Raw genomic sequence first — 21,893 nt, forward strand, 5'->3', positions numbered from 1 at the left:
TCGACCCTTCAATGTCCATTTTCACCATCCTATTAAGAGCATGATACAGAATTTCGACATTCTGTCATTGTTGAGTCTATCAGTTTCCTTGAGGCTAGGCACACAATTTCTAGCTATGCAAAGGCCACAAGTGTGCCATGCAGTGTCCTCGGAATGACCTCGTGCATCAGATGCAAGCCACGCAGAAAAATGTTTTTCTGTGGATTAGTCAGACGAGTGCAGTTAGATGATATTTTAATAATTCTGTCTACAAAATTAGCGTGAAATTTGAATTCAAATTTCACGCTGTGCCACGCTTTTCAATGTGCCATAACCACAATATGATTATGAGGCATGCCGTAGTGGGGGGCTCCAGATTAATTTTGCCCACTTACGGTTCTTTCACGTGATTCAATGCACGGTACAAGGGTTGTTTTTGCCTTCTGCCCCTACCGGAATGTGGCCGCCATGGCCAAGTTCAAACCCACGACCTCGAGCTCAGCAGCGCAGTGTTATAGCCACTGGGCTACAGCAGTGGGTGAAACAGGCAAGTTCAAGACAGGGTGAAGTAACTTCCCGTTTTTTATTTTTGTGCGTATCATCTTTCACCTTTCCTTCATCTCAGCGAAAAATTACGCAACACACACTAAATTTCTGTGCACCAAAATAAAGTAATTCACGAGCAACTGAGAGTAATCTGTCTTAAAAAGCTTTATTTTTCAAAAAAAAAAAAAAAGGGGGGGGGGGGGGTAGGGGTACGCTTTTAAGCGCTACACCAGCCACAGAATCAACATACAAAATGCTTTAGTGTCTAGACAAAGAGTGCATGTAAACTGGGTATGTCAAAGCTTGATTACCCATCTGGCACTGTCGGACTGCGAGAAGGCACATAATGCTGAGTAGTGTACATATGTTAATTGCATATGAATCATACTTTGTACACACAGTCAGAGACCTTGTTGGCTGAACTACGAGGAGGTAAACGTAGCTGACAAACACCACAAGCATGAAGCTTTTGTTCTATGTGCACCTCCAAGCACTACACATAGCGAAAATGCGCGCAAAGTCAAGGTGGCACACACACAAACTCGTGATTACTGAAAGGCTATAGGTACAATACAAATGAGCACAAAGCGAGGCTTTGAGCATTTACGTGTAGTTAAAACTTAACATGTCAAGTCCAGAGCACAGAACACATTGGTCAGGCAAGTATAAAACAAAACTGTATAGAGGCTTAGGGCAATAAATAGCCATGCAATAAACACAGCAGTTCCCCTTACGAGTATATGCCTGAAACAAAAAGAAGTGTTAGCACAAACCCTAACTTTGAGCTTAAATGTTTAGATAGCATCTTAATCGGCTCTGCCACGTGCTCCTCACTTGAACAAACGTTAGACTGAAGATATTTTTTTAAGGGCACAAAGATCAATGTTGCAATACACAACAAGCATGAGCAAAGTCACAAAGGTAAACAGCTTCAAGAGACAGGCACTAACACCTAACAATAAAACAAGAGTGGTGAAGGCAGACAGCTTCTAAACCCTGAGCAACAAATATGCTTCAATGCTGTCACATTCGAGTATAAAGTTATATGCTCTACTGAATGCCATTTATACTACACTGTATTCATCCTTTTACCAGATAATCTAAGTTGTGCTAAAGTAGACCCTGGTGAATAGCCAACATATTCAACTTAACTGCACAGTCCTATGATGCCCAGGCACAGTTGCAAAAGGAAGCTGTGCAAATGTAGTCCCATGCTACAGCATCAGCCTGCGAATGCAGCTTTCATGAACAATGCAAACAACTTTCGCAACTCTTTTCAGTCACAATGCCTTTAGCAGCTACTAATACTTCAAGCGGGCTTAAATAACGCCTTTGACAAATACATTTCACGTCAAAGACAGTGCTTGATGCATGACCATGAATTAGGCTTGAGTTTAAATATACTGCGACTATAATAATTATTCTTAAAAATGTCCAGCCGCAAGAGAACAGGCTGCAAATCACACTAGGGGAAAAAATTTGGGGAAGGAAAAACAAAAGAAAAAGAACACTGCACGACTTGTTAGTGTCACATGCCACGCAGGTCATGGTAAGAAGAGCACATGCTAAAATGCAATCTTGAAGTACTTAGTGAGAACCTCACGATCAGCCATGGCATGCCTTTTCACACATAAAGGAAATAGTAAGCCCTCTTAGCAGTGACCAAAACTACAGAACTCAAACCATAACAGGCTGACAAACAGGATGAACCTGAACATATGTATTCCGCACAAGGCATACTTGCTAAATGCATCTCAGTGGTTCACAAAACCTGTCACTTCTATCTTAACAGTGTTCAAAAAAGAAAAATAGCAAACAAACACCATGAAGCACTGCACGTGGCCTGTACATTAATTTCCGATGGTATACAATACATACTTTGCTCTTTATACAAATAAAGTTATTGGGCACTGTAGAAAGAGCAAGAAAATGCACAGGCAGAAGTAATTTGAGTAAAGAAATGGAATTCATTGCTTACTGTGTCTGAATCTGTGTGAGCAGTCAGGCTATCACATGACCAGTGATGTCTGCTAAAGAGCTTTTATCATGTTAGCCAATTACGATCCATAATCCCAGTGACAGTAAATGAGGAGGCAAAACAGGGAGACATTCTGAACTAAAATGTGTCAGTTTCTGATAAGCACAAGACGAGAGAGTACAAACAGTTTTTCATTGCACCTAAATAGAGCACGCAAACCACCTATCATGTTTTTTTGGAAAGGAAATGACAAGAAAATGCACGAGTCTTGGGCACCAACTGAAAGCCTGCAAAGCACCTGACACAAGGAAAATAAAAGCACGAAGGGAGCGGCCGGTGAACAAGATTCAGTTGATAGGTTCAACATAGTTTGCAGGCAGCATCCCTGTAAGGCCTGTGCGCTGCACGGTGCCGGTCATCCAACCCTCGTCGATGGGCACGCAACTCACAATCATGTCGCCGTCGAGGAAACTGACTTCATCCACATCTTGGGCCACATAGTCATACATGGCCCGGAAAGTTCGCTGCAAAGGTTAATCACACCAGCAATGTAATTACGAATTCCACAACAACAAAGAATGGTGCCAATATTGCTTCCATGTGTACAATTATCACTTACATTTTCCACACATCACAGCAGAAAACATTATGTGAATACACAAGCACTTCATATTTACTCGGAGGCATGTACTGCATTTACGCAAATATGGTATGAAATATTGTTCTGCAATTTCCAGCCTACAAATACAGCTCAGAACCCCGTTAATGGTTCTTCATGCGCAATATTCCTTACACAGAGCTCCCCATATGTCATTGTGAACCTCATTAGAAGGTGGACTTGGTTCATCTTCAAAGGACACTGTTCTTACATCATAAGGTAGACATATGTGTGGTTGGTCACTAACACCAATAAGCTTCTTTGCTGCTGATAAAACAGATGGTGAAGGGGCAGACGTCACAAAAAAGCACGCTACAACACTCCTGCTGCTTTACTATAAATAGTCAGCAGAACTGCTTAAAAGGCACTGTGGCTGTATCACTTTCCCATGAGTACTACAAATTCCAGCTGCCAGCTTCAAGCAGAATGCTTCTGATTCATCACCTGCCTGAGCTAATACACCAAAGCAATGCCCATCCCATGGACATACATGAATACACACTTGCCAACTCTCTCATGCAGAAACTGAGGCAGGTGAGATGAGCAGGAGGGGATACATGCTATTTCCTGCTTGCAATTCAGTTTTTGCAATACTGCTCTCCGCAATACTTACTAAAGGAAAACTGAAAGTGGTAGAAATTCTGCAACAAAAACTGCTGTCATCTATCAAGGCGCCGCACTTACATGGCTAGCCGCCAACGCGGTGTTACGCGCGGCGATAAACGCAAGAATAAAGGCTTTAAAGGCACAATTAGGCACGAAGCGCTTCGGCGTTGCTGTCAGTCACGTGCCGCGTAATTGCCGCTGAGGACCACGGCGACGCGGACTGCGCCGCTTCGTTTCGGTTGGACGCTATGCCGTTCTTGCTCTTCTGTCATGCACCACTGACGGCGATGGTGGTAAGTTACGGCAGATTCAAGTGCGAAAGCTGGGAAAAGTTTTCTGTGCTCTATTCGTAATGAAACAATAGTGTTTGTGCGGAACCCGTAGGTTCCGTGTGGTGGTAGCACACGCCAACTCTCTCATGCAGAAACTTGAGATGACATGCTATTTGCTTGCAATTCAGTTTTTGCAATACTGCTCTCCGCAATACTTACTAAAGGAAAACTGAAAGTGGTAGAAATTCTGCAACAAAAACTGCTGTCGTCTATCAAGGCGGCGTTTACATAGGGTGGGGGTCATAAACATTTTTGTAGGGTAACGACAAGCCTTGATATCGCCCTGTCATGCACCACTGATGGCGAATGGAAAAAGTTTTCTGTGCTCTAGAAACAATAGTGTTTGTGTGTGGTGGTAGCACACGTTACATGCTATTTATTTTTTTGAAAAGCAACTACAGTTGATTTAACTCTTTCTGTAGCGCGCCCATTGGGCATCGTTAGCCCACAATCGATGGTTTGAAACGACACTTTCGAGACCTTCTGCGCCGCTCACGTGAAGGAGAACTATACTTTAGTTTTCTAAGCAGCTCGCTTTTCCCCCGCAAGGCTGTGATTTTTGAATGCACTCCGAATTTGTGCGATCGTCAAAGTAGAAAGCAAGAAATGGCCGCCCGCTATCGATGGTTTGAAACGCCGCTTTTGAGACCTTCCGTACCGCTCACGGACACCTGGTGCCATCGGACGTGAGGGATAAGAACTATACTTTTGTTTCCCAAGCAGTTCGCATTTTCCCTGCGAGGCAGTGATTTTTAAACGCACTCCAAAGCTTCGTGATCGTCACGGCAGAATACGAAAATGTCCGGCTCCGGAAGCGGTGCGCTTCGGGGGATAGCAGATCTTATGGATGCATCGAGTAGCAGCGAGTTGGAGGACACCGAGTTAAATTTTTGTAGCGAAATTATGTTCAATTAAAAATTTTGATTTTCTTGGAGATAGTGCCTATTAGACGGCAATACATTTTGTATATCTCATAATTTTCGTTACACTTTTTTTTCTTAGTAGATACAAGCATGCCTTCACAAACTTTGTTCAATTTTATCCCACAATCTTGATTTTGGCAATTTATATCTTTTTGATGACATACATCTCGTTAATAAAACCTTTATGCGTGAAAAGTGCATTCATTCTGCTTTTTGTTTATGTATTACATAAAATATTCAGTGCTGTAGTTCCACACACACAAAAAAAATATGGCGTAGCCTACAAAAAACACCTATTTTCCCAATGGTAGGGAAAGAGTTACATTAATTCGACCTCGACAGGACCGACAAAATTGGTTGAATTATCCGGCAGGTCAAATTAAAAGAGATTCAGATAAAAACACCAAAACACACTGATGATTCGTTTGGCAGCATTTTCCGATTGTAACATGTCTGCGAATTGAATGTGTACTTTCAGAGTAGAAAAGAAACATAAAAATGCCATGTAAACAAAGTATAAACCGAACATGCACCCAATTTTTTAGCAAGGAAGACGTAGCAGGCCTCCAATTCTGGCAATAATAAAAAATAAAGAACAACGAAACGAGCGAACGTTACCTTCACATATTCGAAATTTATTTACTTAATGTCCATCGTCACCACTCTCGGACATCTGGCTGCCCAACGTGGGGCTCTTGGGGCATTGGACGATAATTTTGACAGTTTTGCTCGGTTCGAGACAACCTTTGTTTCAACCGAAGCGTATTCCTAGTGTGGATTTTGATCGCTAGCGTCAGCGGCGTGCTTTCTTGAGCGAGGTGACGGTTGCTGTAGCGCTTGAAAAAAGAAAAAAAAAAAAAATGCTCTGGGCAGTGCCTAAGCACTAAACTAAACGAGCACGAGCCCTAAACAGGAAGACGTGTCCAAGGCTGTCCAGAGGGCCCGTGAGAAAGCAGAGAGGCATGGCCTTTCGGCTCCAACATGGGATTAGCCAACAGCTAGCCGGGGGTCCTCTCTGGGGTTCCAATGGCTGACTCCTCAGGACCTTAATAAAGTTCCTTGTCTGTCTGTGTGCATTAGGTTAAATAATGAAGTAATTCATTGTGATCTACCATTTTCATTCAAAATTCTTCCTGATGAAAATAGGCATTTTGATTGGAGATGATTCATTCACTGTACCCTAACACAGCCACGATTACAGTCACCACTGTGTTAACTATTCAGGTCGTGCGTGTGTGTAATGATGACTACCCAAGTTCAAATTATCTAGTGAAGGCTAATTTCAGGATCGAAATAACCAGTTTGGTCCCATAGAAATGTATGGGTGCGCTAGCCTGGACCTTCGGTGAGGATCAAATTAACTGAAAAATCCCATTAGCCGAAGTCGAATTAACTGAACTCTACTGCTATAAGCAAAAAATTCATAGTTCCCTTGTCACAGCCACATTTTTATAGATTCCCCCCCCCCCTTTTTTTTTGTTAGCAGTGAGCAAAAAAAAAAAAAAGAAGTAGAAAGTGTACTCGTGACAACCCTAAGCAAGTGGTGCCACTGCCATAGTTGCAAAGTTGGTTGCTTCTCATTGGTTCACAGTTAATCTGGCAGGCACAGAATACACAGAGCGAAATTTGAGGACATCATATAACAAAAAGGCTAAATATGATGACTTGACTCATATAAATGTTAACGGCGTGCCTCATAATCAGAACTGGTTTTGGCACGTAAAACCCCAGAAAGATAAAAAAAGTTAACAAGAGTGCTGCTGCAAGTTTCTTCTGGATCTGCTCACATGTGGCAGGTGCAACAATAGCAGAAACGAAGTGAGCCAATGAATCGACCTCACGATACATCCACTTCCTGGGTACTAAAAGACAAACTGGCTGATAAAAAGAAGTATGCTAAATTACTTAGGACATTCTGACGCATGCCAATATTTCTTTTTCTAGGATTTAGAGTCTAGACCCCTATTTCATCCAAGAATATCACAAGAAACCGACATCTTGGCAAGAAGAAAGAAAGAAGAAAGAAAGAATGCAGCTGTAGGAAGTGTGGCTAACAACAGCAGTCGCATAACACCAGGAGGTGCAGCAGGTGCACGATGGCCAGCACTAGGTTTCCCTGCTTGCCTTTGATCCACATAAGGCTTACTAGATCCAGAACTATGTGAATTGCGTCACAACTTGACAACCATTTGCAGACACTGCATGTGACTGTTTTCATAAAATGCCATGTGTGCCACACTTACCCCACTTGGCACCTGGGATTGAGAAGGCATCACGCGCTGCATGGCAGGGGCAGGCCCTGGAATGAACAAGAAAACCCGACATGCAGCAAGTGACATTTAAAATGTGATGCAATAACAAATACAGTTGATCCCGGATATATCGAACTCAAAGGGGATCGCGAACTAGTTCGATATATCGATAATTCAAAATATAAAACATGGCTACAGTAAAATTCCGAGCAAGCGCCCCCACCCGTGCAAGAGCCCCCCCCCCCCCCAACTTCACTGCTAATTTCAAATTTCCGTGCCGTTCCGGGAAAGTGCCCCCCCCCCCCCCTCCCGCTCCGCACCAACACTGGCCTGCCACATCCAGTCCACGAAAATAATGGCAAATCGCACTGGTGCACATCGGGGGGGCCCCGATGAGCCATGTCATCGAATCATGGTCGTACCCGGGCGCCCCAGTGGGCACACGTGTGCATCGGGGCGAACTGCGGCTGGCGGTCTGTAGTTCACGGACCGCCGGCTGACGGCGAGATCTGCCTCTTGCACGGCACAGAGGAGTTCCCTGCAGCACAGCGACGTGACCACTCGGCGACAGAGGAGTGGTCGCGGCTACGCTCTGGCGTCGCCGGCAGCTCCACCACTGCTAATTAGTACTCGCCACCAATATCGTCGCTAGGCCTTTTCCAGTTCACTTCGAATCTGTAGCAGACGGCGCTTCAGAACGAACCGCCGACGCTCCCAAGCAGCAATGTTTTGTTACTGTTGTTGCCACTTTGCCTTCATCTCGCAATAATTTCTCACAATGAAGAAAACATGCTGATATTTGTGGTGCGCACCAGCTGCGATGCGAGCATGGCCGAGCCGCGGTTCGCTGTCCGCCGTCGGTAGCCATGCACTGCAGCTGAGCTGGACTTGTATCGGAATTCTCATTAGTGCTAAATGTTTCACCGTGGACATGGTATTTAATGAAGTGAACATTACGCACCACTTTACTCTAGCGGACATAATTTTGCCTGGAATAGAAGCTGAATAACCAATGTTCGTGTCGCCGGTCGCGGCGACGCGTCGGTGCAGCGTCGATGCGCTCTTTCTGTAGTTCTTTCGGTGGTTTTGAGAGTGATAAACAGCACTAACAAATCTTTGGCTTAATAAAGTTCATGTTCAATAAAATTTTAATGCCATTCCCACTGCGCATTTTTTTTTTTCGCGGGAAAATTTTGCCGTTGCCATCTTTAATTTTGGTGCCATTCCGGGATAGCGCCCCCCCTAACTTTGCTGGTAATTTCGACTTGCTCGAGGGGGGCGCTTGCTCGGAATTTTACGGTATCTGTAAACTCTGCACATCTTGTACAGTCTCCCGAGATCGTGAAAAGCGGGAAATTACAAATTTCCTTTTCCAAGGCCTCCTCGAATGCACAAAAGTTTACTTTTTTTCTTCCAGATGAATGTTGCAAGTCACTCGCACTTCGGTATGGCCTTTCAAAAACTGATCTCAACGCTAACCCTGAAAGCTTGTGTCGCCCAGCTGTGAGACAACCGTGCACCTCGAATTGTTTGTTGCGCATTTTTATTCAGGCTAAGGTAGAAAGGGACACAGGCGTGGAAGCAAACCAGCCTGTAATGCGCCATGCTGCCATCAGCACACTTGTACTGCAAACAATGCATGAAGTTGCCAAACTGTGTGTCTGTTGCAATATGCAGTTTAAACAGTCGACTGTCATACGTCACCAATGAGTCAACCAGGCAGATGCTTAGATTTGAAAATGGCTTTCAGCCTGCACTAGACTGCATTTTTATTAATGTGTCCCTGCAAGGACGAATGAAGTACGTTCCGCGTGGACTGTGGCACTGCAAATTGCACAGCTTACGAGTCTTGCGTGCCGCTGCCATTATGACATTTCTGCGAAGGACGGATGTGGCATGCGGTGGTTTTGTCAAATCCGAACTGTGATGTATCTGTCCAAGTGGGGAGTTGGGGTCAGATTCAAGGTGGCCTGCTCAAGGAACTCTAAAATCCCGTTCGTGAAAACTTGAAAGGTTGCGTGCCATCCATGCTTTCTTGTGGAATGCGCGTATTGAACCGGGAGGCCTTTTGCAATTCAGAAGCAGTGTGGCGATCCTCTTTTCTATAACGAACGCCTGCAAATACTATGCTTCACTACACAGCGGTTAATGCTTTGTGCTATTAGTATGCTTCACTGCATTACATGGCTGTGTTGCAGTGAAGCTTACTAATGCAAATCCACTTTTACAGAGCACAAATAAGACCCTTCTTGCACGAGCCATTCATATTTGAAGACACACACCTAGCTAATTTTTCTTCCATGGCATGTACGGCCCTTCAGATTCACTACGTTGTTTGACAGCATCCACTAAAGCACTGCCTATTTCATCAGCAAGAATATTTCTGGTGACGCAAGAAGCGACCTCAGTTCCATCAGGAGAAGCGCATTTGCATGGGTGCAACGTTTGATATGTCAAATATGGCGACGAGTGAGAGTTCGATATATACGTGGTACAGCGTTATACTTTTGCATGGGATGTTACAACAGTTCGACACAGACAATAATTGAATATATCCGGGATCATAATGCCCTGATAACTTTTTAACACGTAATGCATAGATACATATGCATGACAATCAAACCACTAGACAACCGGTGGCTCACAAACAGCACATGGAACCCAAGTTATCATTGAGCCAGAAGATACTTTACTCACCTCTGTAGTAGTGCTGGGCCTGTGGTGGGTTATATCCTACGGCAGAAGACCCATAGTTGTCATTCAATGGATCATAGTCTGCAATTGACCCGACCTTGCGCGCAGGCTGAGTTTGCACTGGAACAAAGTGGCATAAATTATCATGACAAGTTTCCACGATACAGCAAGCACACCCCACTTACTTTGTTTTAAACATCCTCAGCACATACTTTACAATATGCTATGCCTCAGAACAACCTTTACCTTATATCTTATAATACTAGAGAACTTGCACATGGGCAATGTTACCTTCAAATAAAGACAAACACATAGGTGAATACCACCAAATACAGCCTAGCTATGATGTATTGAATATGAAGCAGATGGCCAAGTATTTTGGTGCACAAAAATTTCCTCTATATCTAATCAAAACTCCCACCCATATCTAATGCTTCACTACAATAAAGTTGTAACGGGTTGCTATGCTATTAGTAGTCACATGTTTGATTGTTGATGTACTTTTCATTGTATTCAATGTTCCTCCTACTTAACGCAGTCCACAAGGATGAGACACTTTGTCCCATTTTCAGCAATGCCTCCGTTACATCACAAATACGCCAGTGGCATGGAGCTCAAGCATGAAGATATTTTTTCCACCTAACGAACTAGCTGGCCTGTCCAGCCTGAGCCAGTGTTTAGTGCACTGCTTTACAAACAGTTACAAGCATGAAGAGTGCACTTTATTGCAGAAAAGCACGGAAGTACAATGTCGAACTGCCCGATGCCACAGCAAGTGTACTGCAAATGCTCTAGCGAGTCCTTAGACATTAGTATGCTGAGAACGGTGATAACACAAGTGACTGGTCAGTATTTAGAATGTTGCTTAAACAGCACAGTACACTAGAACCAAACTCCTTAAGAGCAAAAAATACAAAATGCAACAAAATACTAAGCGAAAAAAAAAAAAAAAGCAGTCCCTTGCTTTCGTCAATACAAGACAAATTAAAGGGATCATAAAATGAACACAATGTCAGAAAAGCTTATACCGATAAATAGCCCTCCCACCCCCCTTCAGGATGCTGAAATACAGCAACAGCGCTGTAATTAAGCCAAAATTTAAGATTTTATACAGTCAGTAACCGATTTATCAGTCTCCCTAGGCGCCGCAAAAATGTAGGAACAGTTCCGTAGTCTAAAAAATGAATGCATGCTTTTTACAGCCCCCAAGGGCCACAGGCATATCTGAAATAGCTACAAGAGCCTGCCAGTACACTTATTACGCATATTGGCGCCCCTACTATGACAGGAGATGGCGGGTGCATGCGTGTATAATTAAATACATACTGTGCCCCGTGACAATGGCCCCTTTCCATTCTTGGCTTCACCGCAATACATTAAATATGCTCAATCGCAACGCCACTGTATTGCGGCAAAGCTTACTTTTGGAAACCGGCATTATGTAACGCTTGACCCTTGCCGTACTTTCTGCACTTCGAAGCCGTCCGTGAAGATGACAAAGGCGGAGTCACCACCACTGCCGAATCCTTTCAATGAAAAACCCGGCATTGAACAGCAGGAAGCTTAGTAGCGAACGTTAGCTAGGCCTAGCTTTGCAGTGGTGACTATTGCTGCCAGCAGATTGGCGTGCGAGTGCTGGTTCGACGTTGCGAGATAATCAAATTTGCAGCGGTGATGGCTTCGATTAATGCCATTTCGGACCTGCAGTCCTGGCAAAAAGTTAGGAAAATCAGACTGTGAAGGGTTTCAGCGTCTGAAATTTCAGACGCCTTATACAATGGCACTATAGGATAGTGGTAGTGCCGCGAAGGTGTCCAAAGAATCAGACGTCCGAAAAATCGGTTCTTGACTGTATTGGAAGAGACAACTGCACAAAATGAAGAAAAGCAACATTCTGCGATGATACCTCATGTACAAACAGGTGTTCATTCACACCATGCTGCCACCAACTATTGTAGATACCACGGTAGTACTGGAAGGTATCAGGTCTCCCATTTGTGAAACCTGACATGAACATTTTGCAGTGGAGCAAGTCTTGAAAGCAATGCACAAGATTCTAGTATTATTTGGGAAAGTGAGGTCACTACCACTTTCCGAGTTTCCAGCATCCCACCGGCACAAAAGGTGGGGAGACCCGCTGCAGGATTACACTTGTCAAAGAGCTTTGTGCTGTTAACGCAGAATAATTGTCTGAATTCCAGACGAGTCTTTTCAAGTCTGTCTTACGCTTTAAATACGTAATAAAAAACCCAAGACTGAACGCAGAGCCCTTTGCAGGTCACACCGTGCAGCCCAGGACTTTACCCTTCCAAGACAAGTGCACAAGCCCATGTAGTGAACGGACAGGAGCAGACTTGGCACAGGGTGGGTGGTTCAATAGCAGGAGGAAGCGAGGGTACCTGGTCCTTCCTCAGATGTGTAGATAACTGTGGACTGCAGCTTGGAGCTGTAGGGGGAGTTGTTATTGGCCGGCATATCGTACTCGGTGGCTGCCCGGACTGACTGGAGTGTTCTGCTGCTGGGCCGGTCCTCGTTAGGGGGAGGAGGAGGGGGTGCTGCCGAGAGGTGGGAAGGAGTGCACACACGCACATGCACACTGAGGCCTAGGGAAAATGCACTGCAGTACACAACATGATGGGGGAGGAGCCCAGTGAGTGGCATCACAATGCTGCCCCACGGGAGAACAGAGGAAGAACAGAGAGCACCACATTTGCACGAACCTAATGCAGGAGCTAGCTTGCTCAGGGAGAGAGAGAAATGAAGAGATTAGCCATTACAAACAAGGCGCGGCCTGATGCTTTACACAGAAGTCCAAGCCAAAGGCTTGAGAAAAAAAAAGCTAGAACTACACATACATATCACACATATTCAGCGTATTGCAGCATGTGTGGCTGTGGACCCTCTTTTGAGCACGCCACCATCATTCCCAATCATTGTAATCAATAGAGGCCGGAACTTTAGGCAAACTACCTATTATTTCCTTATGTCTTCATCGGGCCTATTCAACATACAAGCATTAACCATGGGTCTAGAAAGATTTTAGTACTTGACCTTAAAATTCAGGTTAAAAGTGCTGCAGATACAGCATTCATAGTATGGTTCTGAATACAATGCAAAGAGCACCTTTAGGCTACAAGTAAAAAATAAAAAGAACAAGAGCTCTTACATGCAAAGACAAACTCTTCATTATGTTCGTGCAAATCTGGTCTGCACTTTCGTGACCCGATGGAGGAACAAAAAGGGACACCAGTAACAAAGCAGGGAATGAACATTAAGGCGACTATTATTCATTTTTAGTGACATCTATTCAAAATGCTCGACAGATGCTTATGAGTACCACTGGCAAGAAAACAATGGACTGAAATGCAACTGCATATCTCACCATGTCAGTATGTTAGTCATGCTTCAGTAAAGGGTGCACTAACAAACACAGTGCTTGCAACTGGTAACTGGCCTTCCAAGGCAATTCTCAGTGACTCAACACCTACTGTACAAAATGTGTCAAGTACGATACGGTGACAAACTACCAATGCTCATTCTGGCTTTCTTCCCAAAATGAAGATGGTTGAAAGTGTTTGCAGATATGGAAGAAAATGTTGAGTGAGTGATGCAACAAGCAAAATAAGAAGTAGAATGAAAAGTTGGGGCAAGCTGGTACATATTCAATTTATTGTACACTTCAGCCTGCATACTCGACAAGGCCAAAAGGTGTCTTTTTTTTTTTGTGGCCTTGTTGATTGTGGGCACTGAAATCTTCAAGAAAATGAAACCAAAAAAATTCTCATGAGCGAGCCATGGAACAGTTCTAGGGAAACCATAAAGTGCGTAAGCTCAAGGTGGTTGGCGGCAGACATTGTGGAGACCATGTACGCCCATTCCTTCTAGCATACATCATTGGCAGGAAGCGTTGAGAAGGTGAATCCTGCCTATGCCCTCTAAATCTGCACAAGTGCAGATTTAGAATTGCTTTAAATGCTCATCCTGGCGATGAGGCACTAGGTTGAGAGAAACTTAAAAGCTTCCAGTTTTTTAAACAAAGCTTTCCTATCTCGAGAAAGCACAGATATAGCATCCGATGACGAGCACAGCGCATCAAGAGTTAAAATACAGCTGACAGGGGAACTACTACTAATGAGCTAGAAATAGAAATGCCCTTTAGCTTGTGACAACTTCTGGCAAAACGTTAAATAACTTTACTTTGCCAGAACAGCAGTTACCTTTGCAGAAAACCATTCACACTGACAGTGGCCACATAGAAATGCAGCTGCTTTGAATGATGAAATCAAACGAGTCTTGCAGCAGGAGGATGATGAAATCAAATGCTTTGAATGATGAAATCAAACGAGCAGCAGGAGGAAGCGACCAGCCGACAGCCCAAAAGAAAAAGAAAGGGAACAGCATGCATACCAAAAAGAAATGCATCATGGGACAAACGTGAAAAATGATGTGACACGTGCACCACTGCAAGCGAGAAGGATGGCCCTGAACGTAAGCAACATGGTATAACATCATAGAGATACTCACGAAACTGAGCAATGTCACAGGTGGTGGTGGTCTCTTGTTCAGCACCTTCAAATGAAAAAAAAAAAAAAAAAAAAGCAATTTTCACCATACTGAGCAAATATAACTGCAAATAGCATAATATGTACCAGTTAGGCAAACACATTACACTCGCACAGCAAACTTCCCGGTGTGTTGAGTGTGCTTTCTCAGGTCCCTGCAGTGAAAATTTAAGAAGGTTTTTTACCCTAAGGCCTCAACCTGACACAGAAGAAGTGGGACAACAAGTTACCACAGGCAAACAATAGCACATGTACACTGCAGCCTGCTTATGGCTTGTCGCAACCACTAACAGACAGAAAATTCAAGTCTTCCAAGAAATCAGACCTAAAATGTATTTCTGTATTTACTTTCAAAGACGTCAAAACTGTCCCCTTTTAGAGACCAATGAATAAGAAAACATATGCGTGGGTAACAGATGAGCGAGAAACAGCAACTATGATAAACTATGACTATCACCATGGCCATTGCGATCCTGTGGCAGCAGCCCCCGGCGCTGCTCCATGAGATTCTTGCGTTCCAGCTCGCCATGGTAGGCCACATTGCTGATGATCTTTGAAGTCTGGCGGATGCGCATCGTCTCCGGGTCATCGGCAACTTGCGTCACTTTTCCCTTCAGCTTCTCAAAGTCTTCATGGTACTTCACCTGAGCACAGAGTGCGTTATCAGAACACGGGATGCGCAACGGTATGCTGGCCTCAGCCATCTGAACAGGCAGGCAAGTGGTGACAACAAATATTAAAAAAGAAAGTAACCATGCAACAGCATCGCACGATCTTCTGCCACCACTCAAGCACAGTTTCAGCCCGATAGGATTGGTGCATCAAACAAACATTCCATGCCAACATATACTGATGAAATCACAGGGGTCCCATCAAACAAGATTTACAAAATCAACAAAACAGTGAACAAAGCTTTTACAGGTAGACAATAAAAACGTTCAGTGAAATCATAACCATCATTCATCTCCAAAAGCAGGTTTATGGGTGTTATTGCAATCAGCAGCTACATTTTTAGCTCTACCTAAGATGCCACCTGGCCAATTTGAGGCTTAACACGGCAGTATTTTTATTATTATTTGTACGCTAGTTGTTAGTTGCACTTCAATCACCCGTTTGGCATGCATTTGCCAGTTTCCTGCTCCTTCCTGGTCAAGCATATGAGAATAACTGTCGTAAGAGCGTGCAAATCGGTAAATGAGGTGAATCAAAAGAAAAAAGTAGACTCAGGGAATTAATCTTCCAAGCTCTCAAATGCCAGATCTCAAAAAAGTCTAACTGTACTATTTTGGTTCGTGAGGGGCCTCAGTACTGACATATGTGTATAGCCACATTTAAAATGGTGATGTTGCTTTCTAGTTTTAAATATTCAATTTCCAGAACATAATTGTTTTCTGTTTTTACTGGGTGGTACCTTTCAACAAATCTAGGGACACTCCCTCCACCACTTGCTATTTTTTGCAGTGACGAAGATGGCCACCTTAATGCGCTAAGCATGCAAGCACCTGCAAATTTTCAAAGAAGTTTCTAGCTAAAATGAACTACTGTAACAAGCCTGCAGGGAGCTTTAAATAAACAAACTACAGTAACCACACAAATCATGTTAGTGTCACACTTCAAAACAAAGGTCTAGTTAGTCAGGAAAGAGAGAGAGAAAGACTTAATTGAAAAAAAAATGTACATAATTAAAGGGCAACCCCAGAGGTTTTTCTGGCGAGTAAAAAGGGTGGCAGAATTTTTTTTTAACATGTCAGAGCATGCATGATGATACTTACTCAGGAACCACAAGGCAGCTAAGCAACAGAGACACCCAGTTAGAACAATGAGAAACAAAAACAGCAGCATGTTTCAACAAACATTCGACTCATGCACGCTCAAGAGGCATACCTGACTCTGTATGCGAGTGTTCTCTGCAAGCCGCTTGGCCTCTGGTGTGTCTGCCACTGTTGTGTGTTTGGCCTGTGGACAGTGACTGAAAAATTCAAAACAGGTGACAGTTGCCTCAAAGAGTTGCTCGCAAATGCATATTAGAAAATTGCAATTTTGGCCATAATGCAACGTGGTGACGTGAGAGCTGGAACAATATTATGCACAGAAAGTATTGTACTCTTTCATATGGTATTGGTTGGAGTAAGCATTCACGGATGCAAAGAGGCAATCTTCTACATTAATTAAATTAAATTCTGGGTGTCTTATGTGCCAAAACCATGATCTGGTTATGAGGGATGCCACAGTGGGAGGCTCTGGATTAATTTTGACCAACTATGATTCTTTAACCCACACCCAATGCACGAAGGTAATTTCGTTTCAAGAAACAAAGGCTTCTTTCAACAATGACTAGTCTCAGTTGTTTTCACTTGAAGGTAGTGCACCCTAGGCCGGTATTTTGTAGCGATACCTTATGACTTATTCTATACTAGTCTTATCATCTACCGCTCACGGCCGGCTGATACCACTGATAACGCGAGCGGACCGTCGCTCTGACCACTGACGAAGCGCGATAAGGCATTAGCACCGGAAAGACATCGCTACAAAATACCGGCCCTGGTTGTGAAATAGACAGACATTGCCTTCTCCGCTTTCCTACCTTGCCGTGCGCTTTATATGACTGCTTTTGTTTATATATGTTTACATAGGTGCTGGTTTTTGGATAAGCTGCATAATGTGGCATGAGCCAGTCACAGAAGCTGGCAGTATGACTGTAATCTACAGGAACAGTATTCCCTGCTGTATCAACTGCAAAATTGCCGAAAGACGAAATCCTTGACTGGCAATGTGAGGGTCTACAGTTCTAATGCATTGCAAGGCACTATGATTTTTTTCTGTATTTCGGCATAAACTTCTCAGAAAGCCCTTTGTGATTTCTGAGATGGACAATGCCAGACAACAAAACGACTAGAGGACTGAGTCCATAATAGCTATCGCTGTAATGTGCAGGTGACCCACAATAATCTGCACTTGAGTAGTAACTGTGTATTCCATCTAATTCACAAACATCAAAACTTAGGTTGGCTCATTATGTTTGCAGTGCATTTTTAGACCACTTCATATAAACAAGGCTTTTAAGGCAATGAGGCCAAACCAGCTGATGAAATTAAAATGGTGTCAATAGTCAAACATGGCCCACACTTCTGATATTCCCGCTACTGTGTATGTTGACTGGCACCGCCACAAGATAGTGCCGCCAACCCAGTCACTGCATTAAGGTTTATAATTTGTTCATAATCCTCTTTTTCTCTTTCTAGTCATCGAAACACTATGAGTGGTTGATGTCTCTGTTGATAACTATACAATTCTGCTTTGGACCATATTTTGTTCAACTTCAGATAACAAGCAAAAATAGGTTGTCTCTAGGACAGTGAATTACTGCAAGTCAAGTAACTGAGATTGCTGCTTGGTAAGGATGTTCACTTCATGTTTGCCTGAGAGTGAGGTGTAAATAGACATGTCACTCATGAGAGTGTACTCGGGGCATGGCAGTCGTGCTCTTCGGCCGTTCGGTTTCAGTTTTCTGGATGAAATTGCTCAGAATTCATTATGCTGCAGAAATCAGCAGTCAGCCTTTTCCATGTCTGAAGCTGGTTATGAATTTACTAATGACAGGCTGCAAGTCTAGCATTAGGATAGACTGACTCCTTTGGTTAAAAAGTAGGGATGAGTGAATATTCGAAGTTTTGAATACTACACACTAATTATTCACATTTGAAAAGGAATTCAATATTTTCAAATATTCAAAGCTAACCACAATATTTCGCAATGCCCAAACGTTAAAGTCTGGTTACTAACCAAGTATCACATATCATACGCGAGACGACGAAAGTTCTCAAAGCAATGCAGAAACAAAATTGTTAATGCAAGCCGTTTCCAGTTCTACAGGGGAAGCCTACGTGACAACATGCAATTTTTGCTTGCAGTTTGTCATTTAGTGTTTTGGCACTCACTGTTTTCTTTCATACTACGACCTGTGATGTTTTCCTTGCAATGGGCACTTTAAAGCTAGATTCACACAACAGAGAAAATTCAACGGACGAGCATGACATGGCAGACCCACAACGCATTGCGCTGCCTGTTGCTTATCTGCTTCGTCCTTGTGTGCTGCATGATTGGGTGGCCCTGAGCCATGTGATGCTCATCCGTGGAATTTTGTCCTTCATGAGAACCCACCTTTACATGTCATGTGCCTATGGCACACAAGTCCTTCAGCAGCTTTTCCCTTTCCACAGCCAATCTTTTTTTCAGCAACCATTTAATTAGCATTTTTGGTAAGCTCATCATACAGTGGCCATTCTTTCTTGGAAAGCTTGTTTGCAACCCGGCTCTAAAGTTATGATAGGCTATCTGTACAGTTCTTTAATAACAATTAGTGATCTTGTGTTTAAAACTGGATATTTGTCCCTGATAGCTGTCTTTTTGCACTAGTCAGTACAGGCGTGGTGCCAAATCATATCGAAATAAATATTCTTGCTGTAAATATATGCGTCTGTGTTTGACTATTTGATGTGGTATTTGATACTTACTATATGTATTCGAAAAAGTTGGTATTTGCCCACCTCAATTAAAAATTATTTAGACCAATCTTTATAATGGCTACTCTAATTACTACAAGTTCCTTAAAAATGTGAGCTTCTATGGTAGAAGGAACATCAAGGAAATTGTTTAGTTATGGCATATCCCATATACAGTCGAACCCGGTTATATCGAATCTGAAAGGAATAACAAAAAAGATTGATATACAGGTAATTCGACATAAAATAGTTCCTACAAAAATTTTCAAGGCGATTTTACAGCTGTTCGATGTACACAATAATTCGTTATATGTGGGTTCGACTGTATTAAATAAATTTCAAATGCATTTTCAGGAACACCCTGCACATCATGTGACCAGCACCTGATGCCTGCACTGCTGAAAGTAACATAAAGCATAAAAAAGTTAACAAAGACCTAACGACAGCTGATCATCACTGGCAACAAAACATACAAATTTCTTCGGCAATAATTCAAGCACCAGACTTTTTTTTTTTTGCAAGCAGATGACTTGCAAATGCAAGTCATCAGCTTAGTATAATAATGACAGTTGAAAAAAAGTTTTCCCGATACCCAATAAAACCTCTTTCTTTTATTTGTCGTCTGTCATTTAATTTCAGTGAAAGTGTCTTGAGTCTTCCGAACAACATGCAGCCTGGTGTGCTTTCTCAGTGAAGTGCTGAACATGATGGTGTCAGGGCACTTACAGTAAGAATTGCCGTGAGATATGTGGGTTCTTTGCCTACCAAAATACATGCCACCATTTTTCTGCTTGTTATCTCTTGTACAGCAGTCCCCAATTTTCAACAGACACTGACCCCATGTAATCATCTATAACAAAGCATGAAAATAATTTCTGCCCACGTAAACCGGTGATACAATATTTATATCTCATTTGGTTTGGGTCAAAATACCCACCATAAGAAGGCTCCACTAATTACATACAAGGCAGTCCCTACGAAGACCCTACTGAGTATGGGTTTGGACTGACTCAGAAACACAACAGAGTTATCTCGCCAAGCTAAACCACGAATTATCAGTAACAAAACATGGCCTCTGCCCTGGTAGACTTTGGTGAACGCCTCTGCAAAGTTGGAGATCGAAGTATGAAGGTTTACTTTCTGCATGCCAAAATGTGTCTTGGACACTGGACAAATGAATCTCAGAGCAGCACTTACGAATGCAAGACCAGAAACTTAATTGGCTTAAGTGCGATTACATGATTAACAAAACCAAATCACTCAGGTTTGCCGTAAGCTATACAGACATGGTGCATTCTGGCTTCCCAGTGAGCCATTTTCTATCAGAATTATCTGCTTCATCTGCATCAAAATGGAGTACTGCAAACAGAGAACACCCTACAGACTCAAAATGAGAACACTGGGAATGTGAACTCCATATAAGCTGCTTAAGCACAGTAAGCGCAGTTGCACAAGGTGTTCCACTCAATCCAGGCTGCGACCAGAGCACATGCAGAACTTGCACAAAACACAGTCCTACATCTAGCACATAGTACAACAGCTGCAGTAAAGCTTGTTTGCTGCGGTGACCACGCTTACCTTAGCGGAAAAGTTAAAAGCCTGTTTCTGTGAAACAAAAACGAGCCAACACGCGTGTTTTCGTTAACGGTCACGCACGTCGTTTACGGAAGTCTGCGGCTGAAACATTTTTTTTTTTTTTTTTCGCCGAGCACACACGTGCGCTACGCTCAGAACGAAACAACACATTCGCCAACATGCGGCGGATCGACGCCGTAAACAGGTGCAAAAGGAAACGGTATACTCACGCGCTGCAATAGGGAAGCTTGTTGAATCCCTTGTACGTCTTCATGTTTAGTGTCATGCCGCATTCTTGACATTTGAAGCAGCCTTTGTGCCATATCTGTCGGGAAGCACCAAACAACCGTCACCCGTAGTAGTGGCATCCAGAAACGATGCTTCTGGCGCACGTCGAACGCTCTGCGGCGGTGGCCACACCCGTCCTTTGGAGTGCGATTCCAGTACAGTACGTACGCACAGGAAAATTAAACACTGCTAAGGAAGAGCGTTCAATCGGCGCCCGTCTTGCGAAGCGAGCTCTCTTCGCCCAAGATTGGGGGCGCCGCCGAAGAGCGCCCGAACGCGTCAGAAACGGCCCCATCGACCTTGCGCCTCTGTAACGTGAACCGCAAGTAGTCATAATGCCCTAATTTAGAAGTGACAACTTTGCGGAACCATTCAGTGAAGAAAAGAAGATGTCGCGAAACGGGTACTAGAACAGGAAACTATCTAGACAGCACCTTAGATACTCAATGTCTCTATGACAGGAATGATTAGTGACGTTACAGGCCGTCCGCAGGCACACGACTTGGCACGTCTCAAGGAGTAGTGTCATAGACCGGACAGCGAGATCCGGATTAGCACAACAGGATATCAAGCGCTCTAGCGTTTGCAAACGGGGTATGGGTCGAAGGGCAGAGATCGAAACATGCATAGCCTTGCCTTGATTTTTCAAACAGCAGTTTTGAAGATGTTATCGAGAACACTAAAGAAGGGCTTACCTTGTCCAAACATTTCAACTCTTCAAGAGGATACACCGTCTTTTCACACCGCGCACACTTTTTAGAGCTCATTGTCCGCCGAAAAGACACGTACTAAACCGCAAGGGAGCCAAATAATCCAGATTTTTTCGTGGAACTTCACCAAGAAAAACGTCCTGAAACTCAGTCACAGAAGCATAAGCACTACCGCAACCGAAAAATAAACCGACTGAAAATATGTCTAAAACATGCAGACCTCGAAAAAATGTCAACAGAAGAAACGGAAATATAAAATAATGTTATTGTCAAATTATCAATACTTAT

The 21,893-nt window shown here is 43.4% G+C and overlaps 1 protein-coding gene across 2 annotated transcripts; it reads right to left on the reverse strand.

Moving 5' to 3' along the window:
• Positions 1–672: 672 nt before the first annotated feature.
• LOC119456271 (LIM and SH3 domain protein Lasp-like) lies at positions 673–21,820 on the reverse strand. 2 transcript variants are annotated; one of them, XM_037717947.2, is made up of 9 exons: positions 21,591–21,820; positions 20,838–20,932; positions 16,415–16,499; positions 14,988–15,174; positions 14,493–14,537; positions 12,368–12,523; positions 9,972–10,088; positions 7,266–7,321; positions 673–3,027 (listed from the first exon to the last, which is right to left on the reverse strand). In XM_037717947.2, exons 1-9 carry the CDS (start codon positions 21,660–21,662, stop codon positions 2,851–2,853), a joined length of 990 nt encoding a protein of 329 aa, XP_037573875.1. In that variant the 5' UTR covers positions 21,663–21,820; the 3' UTR covers positions 673–2,850. The 2 variants fall into 2 exon arrangements, with proteins under 2 accessions (XP_037573875.1, XP_037573877.1); XM_037717949.2 differs by lacking the exon at positions 12,368–12,523 and having other exon boundaries at positions 21,591–21,819.
• Between the last annotated feature and the right edge of the window lie 73 nt (positions 21,821–21,893).

This window comes from Dermacentor silvarum, chromosome 6, assembly GCF_013339745.2.
Source record: "Dermacentor silvarum isolate Dsil-2018 chromosome 6, BIME_Dsil_1.4, whole genome shotgun sequence".
NCBI classification, from domain to species: domain Eukaryota; kingdom Metazoa; phylum Arthropoda; class Arachnida; order Ixodida; family Ixodidae; genus Dermacentor; species Dermacentor silvarum.